At 36.7% G+C, this 12,594-nt stretch overlaps 1 protein-coding gene and 1 long non-coding RNA gene across 4 annotated transcripts in view; one reads left to right on the forward strand and one right to left on the reverse strand.

Moving 5' to 3' along the window:
* Positions 1-5,745, reverse strand: part of ATF7IP (activating transcription factor 7 interacting protein) — a 108,012-nt gene extending 102,267 nt beyond the window's left edge. Inside the window, exon 1 of one of the 2 annotated variants that reach the window (XM_081957697.1) lies at positions 5,593-5,745. Coding sequence is in view for 1 of the 2 variants with exons in the window: in XM_081957700.1 (XP_081813826.1) it covers positions 5,139-5,314 (176 nt within the window). In the remaining variant the exon portion in view is untranslated. Of the gene's footprint in view, positions 1-5,138; positions 5,321-5,592 lie in introns of those variants that run through there. The other variant, XM_081957700.1, reaches the window with a different exon arrangement.
* Positions 5,746-5,917: 172 nt separating this feature from the next.
* LOC309394738 overlaps positions 5,918-12,594 on the forward strand; it is a 69,526-nt gene continuing 62,849 nt past the window's right edge. For both annotated transcript variants that reach the window (XR_014175779.1, XR_014175780.1), the window contains exon 1: positions 5,918-6,047. This is a non-coding gene — a long non-coding RNA (uncharacterized lncRNA). The remainder of the gene's footprint in view (positions 6,048-12,594) is intronic.

Raw genomic sequence — 12,594 nt, forward strand, 5'->3', positions numbered from 1 at the left:
AATAAATTGCTGACTGAAAAGGAGCAATATTAAACTCATTCGCAAGTTAATATATGATGAACTTTGGAACTGGTCACAATTCAGCAAGATTATTTGTGGAAATATCTTCTCTATGCTGTTTTTAAGCATAATTTTATAGATATGCTTATACTTGCATATCTCTTAAAACACTGATACCCAAAACCAAAACTACTCAAATAGCCTGCCCATGCAATTATTGTCTTAAGAAACTTCACTATAAAATTAATTTAATATTGTTAATTTTATTAAATAATTGGTCCAGACAAGTGTTTCTTGTTATGCTGCTTATTTTTCACTAATTAAGCTTCCTTTTAAGTCTTGTATAAAAAGACATTCTTATTAATGGTCAGATACAAACTAAAACAACTAAGAAAAACTAAATACCTAATTTTTATACACAAGCTGGAACCTCAGGGGAAAATTCTGAATACTGTAGAGGGAAATTTCTCAGCAGATAGGTTTTTTTTCTCTGTCAAGGAACATTTGTTATATATGATAATTTATGAATCCCCACACAAACAATTTTTACTTATATATTGCAATCTATGTGTTTCCTAATTTTAAATAATGTAACTTTTAAAAAGGTTGATCATTTCTATTTTAAACATTTTGTTTAAAAATATAAGATATATTAGATAATGAAATCATGCAAAAATTGGCTTTATTTCTATTATCTTATAGTGTAGAATGTCTAAATAAAAATGACATTTTGATACTGCTTTAAACAATGATGGGATCCCAAGTTCCTTAATAGGTATCTGCAATTGTAATTTTTAACAGCAACTGAAAATGCTCTTATTTAATAATTTACATCATTATAGTAGTTGATCTTAATGACATACTTTAAAATCACTATTAAGATTTTGGCAGAACAACTTATGGTGATTGGAAGGGAAAAAATCTATCACATTAGTATGTTGAATTATTAATCAAACACACTTAATGTTAGGTTTTTATTGTCATGTAATATTTTGTGGATATGTGTATAGTAGTATAATATATGCTTAACAATATTTTCTCCTAAAATGGAATTCAATTACTAAGCAATCTTTATATTAAAGAGACACAGAACTTTATATCATTTGGATGTGGTCACTTAACAGCATATAAAAAGTAAAACAAAACATAGCTATCAGCCAGTCAGGAGATAGCTGCAGATGTACAACATTACAGAGTATTGCATAGTTTAGTAAAATGCAAATATTTAACTTTGTACATACCTTTTTATTCATACTACTGGTTCTGTTATTTATGGTATTGTAAGCTGCTGCCCAGAATCATTTGGTAGTGAGATGGATGGGACACAAATTCAGTAAATAAATAAATGAAACACTACTTCTGCTGCTATATTTGCAGTTTGGTGCATGTACTGTAGTTTAATATAAAATACAAAAATTATAAAAAACAAAAATGCTTCCAAATCCACAAATATACCACCCTTGATATTGTAAAATTATGTTAGAATATTTAGGTTAGCAATTTGGAATATTAAGAAATGTATGAAGAACAATTTTTATGAATTTTTCTTGACATTTTCAATCAATATAATTCATCAAATTTTCAAGGATCAAGCAGACTTCTCTGACATTGTAGGTGAGGGAAGATACGTGCCTGTTGTTCGGTGATTAGGGAGCATTCAAACAGCAAAGCAGAGAACAGGAAGTCGGATCAACCAATCAATATACAGAATACATAGTGATAGCTAGCATACATACAGTGACAGCTATGGGCAGTTGTGGGAAACTCTAAATCAGTCTTAACACTCTACTGGATTTTATTGCTTTTTTAGCAAAATGGTTTCTTCATATCTCCTAAATGTATTATAGAGGATTAGGATTCAGAGCAACTTGGAGCGTGTGAAAGAAGCGTAGAAGAAAATAGAAGCTTCACTGCATGAATGAAAATAACATAGCCTACGACTTAAAATTTCCTAGGTTAAAGTAACCGCCACAAATGAAGTGTTGCAATGTACGGTATATAAATGCATGTCAAGATTCTAATCGTCCATGTTCTCTTCATAAATTCTCTATTATCTTGCTTTCCCACTCCTTTCTTTTAGCCAGCAGTCATAAGTACTGAGAATACAACATCTTCAGGGGCTGTTTGGATTTCTCTTTATCCGCTTTGTGTCTTTTTTATTCTCTTCTGTATATCTGCAAACATTAGGGATTCTCCTAGCAAACCTCATAAAAGACCCTTATTGTGTCTGGATGGTATCTTTTTTGACTGACAGAATGAATCTAAGAAAATAGTATTGATATTAATTTACAAGGGTAGTAATTCATTATACATTTCTATTATCATTATTTATTAATAAATAATTACTATCTCATACCATCATTGGCTATTTGGGATCTTTGTATATTTTGATTTATAAGTTTGATTTATAAGTTTTTGTTTTTTCTTATCTGACATAGTTATATGAAGGCATAACAATAAAAACCATAAACTTTTATGAAGGTTTATCAGATACTCTTTTTAACTACATGAGTATCAATAAGTTAGAATACTTAAAAATATAATTTTAAATTTAAATACATTAGGGCTTAATAATCAGTTTTGAAAGCACTGATAAAAGTATACGTCAATGCAGTCATTCAGAAGAGGCTCATGCTTTGTCTTACCTTTTCTGAGAAGAGCAATTTGCTACATATGGAATTTTATGTGCACACTCACAAACTGCTTCAATGGGGCAGCTATGGTGACATCCATTTACCAGAAGGGAAACTGAGCATGTTGTTCCTAGTCACTTCCATAGCCTCAACAATGCAAATCATATTGGTTACCCCGCTCCATTGAGTAGCTTTAGACAAAAGAATTTATAACCCAAAATATTGTAAGCCAATCTAAAATATGTTCTTGGCAAAGCATATCTTCTTTTCCAACAAAACAGATTAACAAAGTTGGAAGGGACCTTATAGATCATCTAGTCCAACCCCCCCCGCTCAAAACAAGTCAATTCAGTTTTTTTAAAAGGGGGGGGGGAAGATTAGAATCAGATTAATCCAGCAACAATGAAAACACCACTTCCCCCTTATAACTAAACGATGGCATTTGAAAAAAACACTTAAAAGGTTTTCCTCACAGCTAAAGAGAATACCTTTTTATCCCCATTAGAAGTGAAAGTAATTTAGAATACTTTTCCAGTATGTTTGGCCTGGAAGGAAAAAATAGTATTTACAACATTTTCCTTTCATTACAGCTCTAGAAAGGAAATTAACTAAAAATGAGTGACACTTGTGAGTTTTTCTCATAATAATTACATTAAACTTGTTTAGCCATTCTAACATTATCAATAATGTTAACCTACCTCACAGAGTTGTTGTGCATATTAAATCTTGTCATCACTGTAATGTAATTTGAGATCTTTTGACAGAATGGAAGAATATAAATTTAAAAATAAAGCTTCCTCCATAAAACAAATCAGAAGAGAAAGAATATCATTCTTTAAGACTAAGAACAATTAATATTTTACAACAAGCCATTTATAGAACTTTTAAAGATAAATGTGAAATAAACATAAATTGATATAGCTATACAGAGCAGGCTTTTCCCAAAAACATACAGCAGTGTCCACACACACATCCAAGTAGGTCACTTGTATGTCATTTCCCCATTGTGCTTCTTGCACTCAGACACCAAAACATAACGCCATAACGAATGATCAATGTGCATTTCAACATTCGCTCTTCTTTGCATTGCAATATATAAGAATGAAAGATATGCATATACACGAACGACATAGTTTTTCTATTACTTCACAATAAACTGGTGCATAATCCTTGAATACAAAACAAGATTTGGAACCTTTTAATTACTTATTCATACAGAAGATTGTGGCCATAGTTTGAGGTTTCATAAAAATATAGCAATTTAAATATCACCATCAATGTATTTTCTACAATAGAAACTAGAAACCAGCAACATTATCTACTATGTTTCAGAATGGATAGCATACTTCCTGTTAAATTCAGTTAATTTTGCTGATACTACTACACTGGTTTTTAAATAAAAGCAAAAAAAGTTATTTGTGACTAAAATACACCACTAATAATGCAAAAAAAGGGGAGTTGTCTTATTCATCTTAGAAAAAAACCAGAGGCCATATAACAGTGTAGCAATTTTAAAAGTTAAATAATATTTTGAGACAATTGTCATATTTATAAACATGACAAAATTGCCATACTATTTATATACCACTTTCCCAGAATTAAATCAGCACAAATAGTTCCAGAAAATACTTATGTGAGGCATTTGGATTTTAAACTACAAAACTATAGTAATTTTTACAGGTTTCTATGTAATACATAAATGAATGAGAATTAAAGATTTGACATCCTAACCAAGTTTTTATTTTATACTCTAGCAGTATTGTATTGCCAAGTAGTCTCTCATCTCCTTTAAAATTATGTTTTTGTCAATATTTTAGCAGCAAAGTTTTAAATCCATACCGAGTATCATTTCAAGCAAATATATTTTGTAATTACGACTATTTTTATTTATAAATCAAAACAACTATTTTTCTTACATACATATGAGTGTTTTGTGTGTCCATTTGTGTATACGCACACGAATAAAAAAAGGCAGAAAGATTAACATATATTAACATTATATAGATTGCAAAAATACACAAGATAGCGCTCTTCTTGAAAATCCAACTTTTGAACACAATCCACAACTGGGAAAATATCTCTTTTACTGTAATGAAAAGGTTACTTTAATTGTTGATCAATCATCCAAAGAGCAAAATGAGTAAACTGTTGTCTTACGTACTACTAAAAAATCTACCTTATAAATTGTATTATTACTTTCTACGTTTAGTCTAGTCTTTAAGAACGTTGTCAGTAGTTTCACTTTGTGTATTTAGCTCCTTCTCAGGGTACAAAATCAGGACATTTTTAAAAACTGAACATATACAACTAATCAATATCCAAATATTTACATTTTAATGAATAAATAAAATTAAACCTGTGTTAAAAGACAAACAAAATTGTCCCACGTACTTACCTTAAACTCAAATAAATGGAAACATAAAAAACAGCATAACTCAGCCAATGTAATTTCAAACAGTCAGACTTCAACAGCAGAGATATAAATTAAAATAATACAGTACTAACCTATTACATGAGTCTAAAATCAGGTGTCCTCGATTGCTCATAAACCGGGGAAATGGCCGCTTCCTCTGAAGAAAACCTCGTCGTGCAACACTAGAAACGAGGGTTTCAGGCGCGCTTATGCAGTGCGCATGCTCAAGCGCATACTTCCTGCCAGGATACAGGAAACCGCCACCCATCGACCAGCGGTGGGAGGGGGAGGGGAGGGAGCGAACGGAAACTACCGCCAGGAGCGGCAGTGAGGGCTCCGGAAATTTTTCACCGCGTCTGCGATTTGGACGAGGCAAGTCGGAGCGGGACCGACAAAAAGGAGAAAGTCTTCCTTCATAAAAGATGCCTGAGGACAATTGTCTTTAGGTGTAGTAGCTGCGGCTGGCTGCCACCGTTTCCAACACAAAACCCGATCTGTATCCAACACCCCTCCCTCCCCTCCCCCTCCCCGGGATTGCAGCAGTACCTGCGAGTAGAAGTCGTTCTGCCGCCAGTGGTTCAGAGAGCTGCTACAAGCGCTCCCGTCCGCTTCCACTGCCGCCGATGGTTCAAAAAAAAAAAGCACACAGCCTACAGCATGTGCTGGGCCGTTATGCAAATGAGCTGTGATTTCCCCTCCCACTCTCTTGGCCCCACCTCCTTTGAAAAAAAAAGCTGAGGGGGCGGACGTGCGAACTGCATTCTTTCGCCGGCCAATCCGCAGATCGGCCGTTTGGAAGGTTATGCAAATATTCCACAATTACTTAGCATATTTTGCTGGAAGCTCCTCCCCTTCTTGCAGTAAGGAAATTATTGGTTTGAGCGGCAGATAGTTGATAAGCGAGTTAAGGTGGAACGGAAGCCCTTGTGGCTCGTTAAGCTAGAAATTGACGCCAGTGGCAGCAGGAGAAAGTGGTGCTACAGTTTACGAAGCTGACCGAGGTAGCGTAACCTGTCTTGCCTGGATTGGTTGGAGTTAGTTTGGTGTATCTGGATAGCCTTGAAGTCGGCATCGTCTTGAAGAGAAGCTTCGTGTTTTATACTGTTTCAGGGAAGTCCTCAGTGTCAGTTAACAATTTCTGTATTCCATGGTAGAAGTAGTGAATAATGTTGCTACCCTTTAGAGGTAACTATTGTAAAATTAAGCTGCCGTACAGCTGTTACTCGTGACCTATTTGGAATATCAGTTACGTTCTGATATTCTCACAGGCAATCTATAGCGCCTACTTAAGAATCAAGTAAATGTTGAGTTCCCTTAGGGTTATTCCTAAGCAAAATAAGTTCACTATTCAATTGTTTTTTGAGCTGTATGTTCTTTATCCACAATATATCCATTGTGAATAAAACGTCATGTAATAAATAGCTTCAGTAATAAGTTGAATGTATCCATCGTATTGAAGCACAGTATATTCTCTCCACATTTTGGTCTTTAGTTGCCAAAATAATTTTCAGCTACAAAATAGTTGAATTGTTATTAAATGGGAAATAGGAAAGGCTAAACACTAACATACCTTGTTTGCTTTTATAAAAACATCTTACCAGCTGCTTTTTCTACTCTACAGTGATTTTCCACACCCTTTTCCCACAAGTCCTTTCTTCCACATATACAGTACCTTCCTACTTCATTGCCTGCAGCAATGCTATCTTAAGGTATTCTGCAGGGACAAAACTACTCATTTATTCTAAATACTTATTTGAGTAAAAAGTCTTAATGTTCCCGCTTTAAATTTGAAATGAAATCAAACAGTAAACACCACCAAACTTTTAATATTTAGACATTTGGGAGAGGTGTAAAATGGAGAAGTGGGAGATGAGAATAAAACTAAATAGCCAGAAAGAATTTCCCCCCACAATGCCACCAACTCAAAGCATGCAGAGGAAGAGAGGTATGCACAGGTACATTTGCCATCTACTTGTTAGCTTCCTAGAAGCATAGACAATTGGTCATTGAAATAAAAATTGCCTCATTCATTTGCACTTTACTCTCCATTTCCTCTAATTTTGAAGACTAGTAATTCAATCCCATTCATTCTGTAAGAGAATAAGTAGAGGCCATGTAAGCAGGTTATCATATTTGCTTCCCTCCCCACACACACACATACATTTCAATGGTTTTACCTGTATCAAGTGAAAGATAGGTATTAGTAAACAAAGCAGTACAGGTAGTCCTTGATTTACAACAATACATTTATTGACTGTTCAAAGTTACAACGGCACTGAAAAAGTGATTTATGACTTTTTTTTTCCACATGAAGGTTGCAGCATTCCCGTGGTCACTTGATCAAAATTCAGATGCTTGGCAACCTGACTCATGATGGTTGCACTGTCTTGGGATCATGTCATCATCACCTTTGGCAACCTTCTGACAAGTACCGGGACGCCCTTCACACAGTCACCCATGCGCTTGTGACGTCCCGCCTGGACTATTGCAATGCTCTCTACAAGGGGCTCCCCTTGAGATGCACCCGAAGTCTGCAGCTGGTCCAGAATGCGGCCGTGCGGGTAATCATGGGATGTACTAGGTACTCCCATATAACACCTCTCCTGCGCGAGCTGCACTGACTACCTGTGGCTTTTCGGGTGCGTTTCAAGGTGTTGGTTATCACCTTTAAAGCGCTCCATGGCACAGGACCTAGCTACCTGCGGGATCGCATCCTACCCCATACATCCCTGTGACCAATTCGCTCTCACAGGGAGGGACTCCTCCGGGTGCCGTCCACTAGGCAATGCCAGCGGGCGGCGCCCAGGAGTAGGGCCTTCTCTGTGATGGGTCCGACCCTCTGGAATGACCTCCCCCCCCCCCGACATCAGAACTACTACCGATCTCCGCTCCTTCTGCAAGAAACTCAAGACCCACCTGTTCCAATTAGCTGGCCTGGCCCAACCGTAGTTTCAATTTTCAATCCTCCTGGCCGGCATTTTAAATTTTAAGGGGTTGTCCTTTTAACCTGTTTTAATTTTTATTATCACTGTACAGACTCTATATTTAATATGTTTTTAATAAGGGGTATTTAATATTGTCATTGTATATACGGTTTTTAGCTTTTGTCTGTACACCGCCCCGAGTCCCCTCGGGGAGAGGGGGCGGTCTATAAATTCAATAAATGAATGAAATGAATGAATGAATGAATGAATGAAGTAGAGTCAATGGGGAAGCCAGATTCACCTAACCATATTACTAATGTAACAACTGCAGTGATTTGCTTAACAACTGTGGCAAGAAAGGTAAAATGGGTCACAATCAGTGACGTGCGGTGAGCTTTACGGCTGGTGAGGCTGGTGACGTCATCAGCGCGAGCCGCGGTCCCCTTCATGTTGACTCAGGAAGGAGGGGAATGGGACGTCAGCCTCCCTCCTGCGCACGTCCCATTCCCTGCCTTCCTAAGTCAACATGAAGGGGACCGCGGAGCACGCTGACTTAGGAAGGTGGGGAATGGGACGTGCGCAGGAGGGAGGCTGGAGGGATTGCGCAGCGTGAGCCGCAGGACAGCGGCTCACGCTTCGCGATCCCCTTCATGTTGACTCAGGAGTCAGGAAGGAGGGGAATTCCCCTCCTTCCTGACTCCTGAGTCAAGATGAAGGGGACCGCGGAGCATGCTGCGCGATCCCTCCTCCGCGATCCCTCCAGCCTCCCTCCTGCGCACGTCCCATTCCCCGCCTTCCTAAGTCAACATGAAGGGGACCGCGGAGCGTGTCCCCTTCATGTTGACTTAGGAAGGCGGGGAATGGGACGTGCGCAGGAGGGAGGCTGAGGCTAGAGGAGCCTCCTACACACGTGGTCCCATTCCCCTCCTTCCTGACTCCTGAGTCAACATGAAGCGGACCACAGAGCGCTCCCATTCCCGACAACGTGTGCAGAAGGCTCCTCAGCGCCTTTTCCCTTTTCCCTTTTTTTTTTTAATTTTCATGATGAGAGCAGTGCGGCTCTGCCTCCCCTGACCGCACGTCCCTGGTCACAATTCACTTAATACTGTCTCAGCAACAAAAATTTTGGGCTCAATTGTGATAAGTCAAGGACTACCTTTATAGAAGAAGAGTCCTGGTAAGCAGCTAGTGATGGGGCAACCAATACAGGAAAGAATTGCAGAATCCATGACCACTGTCTTCAGTAGTATAAAATAAAGGGTATAAATTTACTACTAATAAATACAGTAACAGTATCCATAATTTTGCATTGTAAGATATGGGAAGAATTCCTGGATAAAAATGCCACCATAATGCTACTCAGTGAATTCAAGGGGGCAGATAAGATGATGAAATCATTGATGATCACCTCTCACTATTGTACTCTACAAAGGGACAAGTAAATGAGCAAGTGAAGTGCCTAAAATGTATTAAAAAAAGAGTAGATGGGAGCAAGCATCTGTTGCATATTTCATCTCCGGAAGTCAGAAGTGAAAGGATGTATGAACAGATTGCTATTTTAAGAGCAACAGCTAAACAAAAACAGGACACACTAAACTGGTGAAAATTGAAGAATAAATATGATGGAACATAGCTATGCCTCAAAAGGTCTATATGACCCTGATAATTGGTAACTTTTATGATGGCAGTGAAAGCAGTTTTATTCCATCAAGAACTTGGGGCCTAAATTAGATTACATTAATTTGCTTACCTGTAGACTATTAAAAAGTGAGGGATGGTAAATGTCTATTTTTAGCCTGATAGGCTGGGAATTATATTTGGAAGTTTTCTATCAAATAGTTTTCTGTTTTACTGTCTGTTTTTTATTGTGAATTTCCTAGATTTGGAAATGCATAGAATATAGATTCTGTACTAAATAAAAATAAATTATCCCATGTTTTTGTATTAGCTGGTAAGGAATAGTGTGCTTATGTTGGCTTTTCTTATCACTGGGCAAAAATATTGGCATAATTTCAGATTAAAGCCTACTTGTTTCTATTATGCTAAACACATGTTCTTCTTTTGGAGAAGGATCTTTTGTTGCTCAGCTGCTGTTTCATCTTGACCATTCTACCTATTTCAGTTTAATGGCAGAAGAAGTAGGGGGAGGAAGTGGAGTTAGCCAGAGAAGCAAATGAATAAAATGGTGTTGCTTCTTGTAGTAAATTAGAAGACCATTTTCATTTTTTGTCACTGGTTGGTGTCAAGGTTGGACTCTTTGAGGCTAATTCATATTAATACATAACTCAGGAACCAGAGATGAATGAGAAAGTGAGATAATTGCATATTGTACACTACATTATTAAGGGGAAATGTTGAGTGGGTAGTGATGCCTACTTGTATTCTCATTAAGCATTCACTGTCCTATGTATATTGGAAGAAAATAAAAAAGAGGAGATGAACAGCACTGTCTTGTTTTGTTTTTAGACTCCACTGCTTGTTCCCTGAAATGGTAGTTTAGATGAGATGCTATTTAGAAAGTGATAGAACTGGATGCAATTCCTGTCCTTGTTCTTTTCATTGTCTGCCCTAGAAGAAATTTTTTTCTTGTTTATTGTTGATTGTCTATTGCCCACAAACTGCTTTTCTTATTTTAATGGTGGGGGGGAGGCAATACTAACCAATGCTTTTCTAAATATATGCCTATTTATGCCCTAAATATCCTGTAAGAATAAAGCACAGTTAAAAGATGAGATAATGCATACCGTTTAAAAAATATGCTTTGGCCCATAGCTTATCCCAATTGGCATCAGGCTGGAACTTACGCCAAAATTACTTCTATTGCTCTAGAGCAAGAGGGTGTGTTTTTTTTTCGTCAAATAGGCATCATTAACTACCCATTTAGCATTCCCCTTTAGTGTGAAATTATTTCACCTTCTTACTCATCGCTAGTTCAAGAGTTTTGTATTGGTTTGAATGTATTTAGGAGTCCAACAAGAGGTTTTGTTTTTAATTAAATCATACAAAAATGTTGTCGCTTATAATTCAGGGAATTTCATTTTGGGATTGAATCAGCAGTTAAATCAGTATCTATTTTAACCATGATTAAACAATAATATAGTTTGTGACTTAGCAAAATTCGTGAACCAAGGCACTGTAGTTTGTTCAATTCATTCACTGATTTTGGGCAATGTTGATTAGCTGCTATTCTCATCAATAATATCAACTGAAGTTTTCTTTGAAGCTATATATGGCACTTAGAAGTCATTTGGAATATAAACTTCTTAATGATTTTAAATTTTAAGAAAGATGTTGAAAATTGAATTTAAATATCTACCAGAGCTATACATTTGTTTGAAGGTATTGCATATTGAAAAAAGAAAGAACTATCATGCAAAAATGCATGAAAAGTAGAAAATTCTATTTAACATATATTGGATAAGAAAGCAACTTTGTATTTTAGGGAAGTAAATATTGTATGTGGACTAAGAAGTATAAATATTTAATATTCATACATAAACTAATATTAAATATTTATACTTATTAGTCCATACATATTATTTGGTTCCCTAAAATATAAAGTTTCTTTTTTATCCCATATATGTTAAATATAAATGTGTATACCATTTTAGTCAACTTTGCATCTGTTTTACATTTAGTGGGAATGTGCTATACTTTTCATGTGTGGGATGAAAAGCAGGAAGCATGAGGAACAAAAGCACACAACCATAAACCAAACACGTTGTTCCCAACAACATCTCCCTCTGCCTGTTGTGATAAATAGTTTTCCAATGCAGCCCATCAAGACGGGCAAGGCCTTCTCCCAAGTAATCTGGCAGATCACCATTGCTCTTGTCTCTTCTCTGCCCTGAATGCTCTCGGATCCAGCATGGAAGGTAGCTGCTCTCCTTCTTCACTGACCGCACCTCCAAGCTGTCCCCAGCTGAAACCCCCTGTAAATCTCTTTTGACTCTTTTCAGAGTCATTAATTAACCCAGTTCCTGACATGCCAGGAATGAGCTCATCCTCCCTTGAGCCAACCAAGGAAGAATCTGAGGAGTCATCCAAGGGAGACAGCACATCATGCCAAATTTAAATACTTAATTATCTTATTTTCAGGTAGAGCTATTGCAACAATGCAAGAGCAAATACTCAAGACTATATCGAATTGATAACAAAAGCAGTTTTTTACAGTCTAGTTCATGGGTGTCAAACTCGCAGCATCACAGTGGCACCACATGACTTTCCCCTTCTTCGCTAAATGTGTATGGCTAGTGTGTGACTCATGCAACTCATAGGCCGCAAGTTTGACTGTCCTTGGACTCTGCAAAAATCAAACATGCAGTTGGAATTATTTTTCTACACACTTCCAATTTAAGTAAAATGATTTTAGTTTCTTTGTTCTCATTTCAATGGCTTACAAATTAGCATGCATATTTATTCTTTTTGAGACCATACCAAGGCTTAACTAGGTGAAAGTCATTATTATTCAGCATAATTTACTATGTGTTATTTGTTTATTTAAAATTTTAAAGCATTTTTTTAAGAACTAAAAGCAATTCCATTGTAGAATAACATACAGAAACTAAAAACATAAAAATAAAAAGTAACGGAGTCCTGGACAAAGTGAATTATCTGGATCTTT

The sequence above is a fragment of the Natrix helvetica genome, assembly GCF_964273705.1.
Source record: "Natrix helvetica genome assembly, chromosome: 6".
NCBI lineage: Eukaryota > Metazoa > Chordata > Lepidosauria > Squamata > Natricidae > Natrix > Natrix helvetica.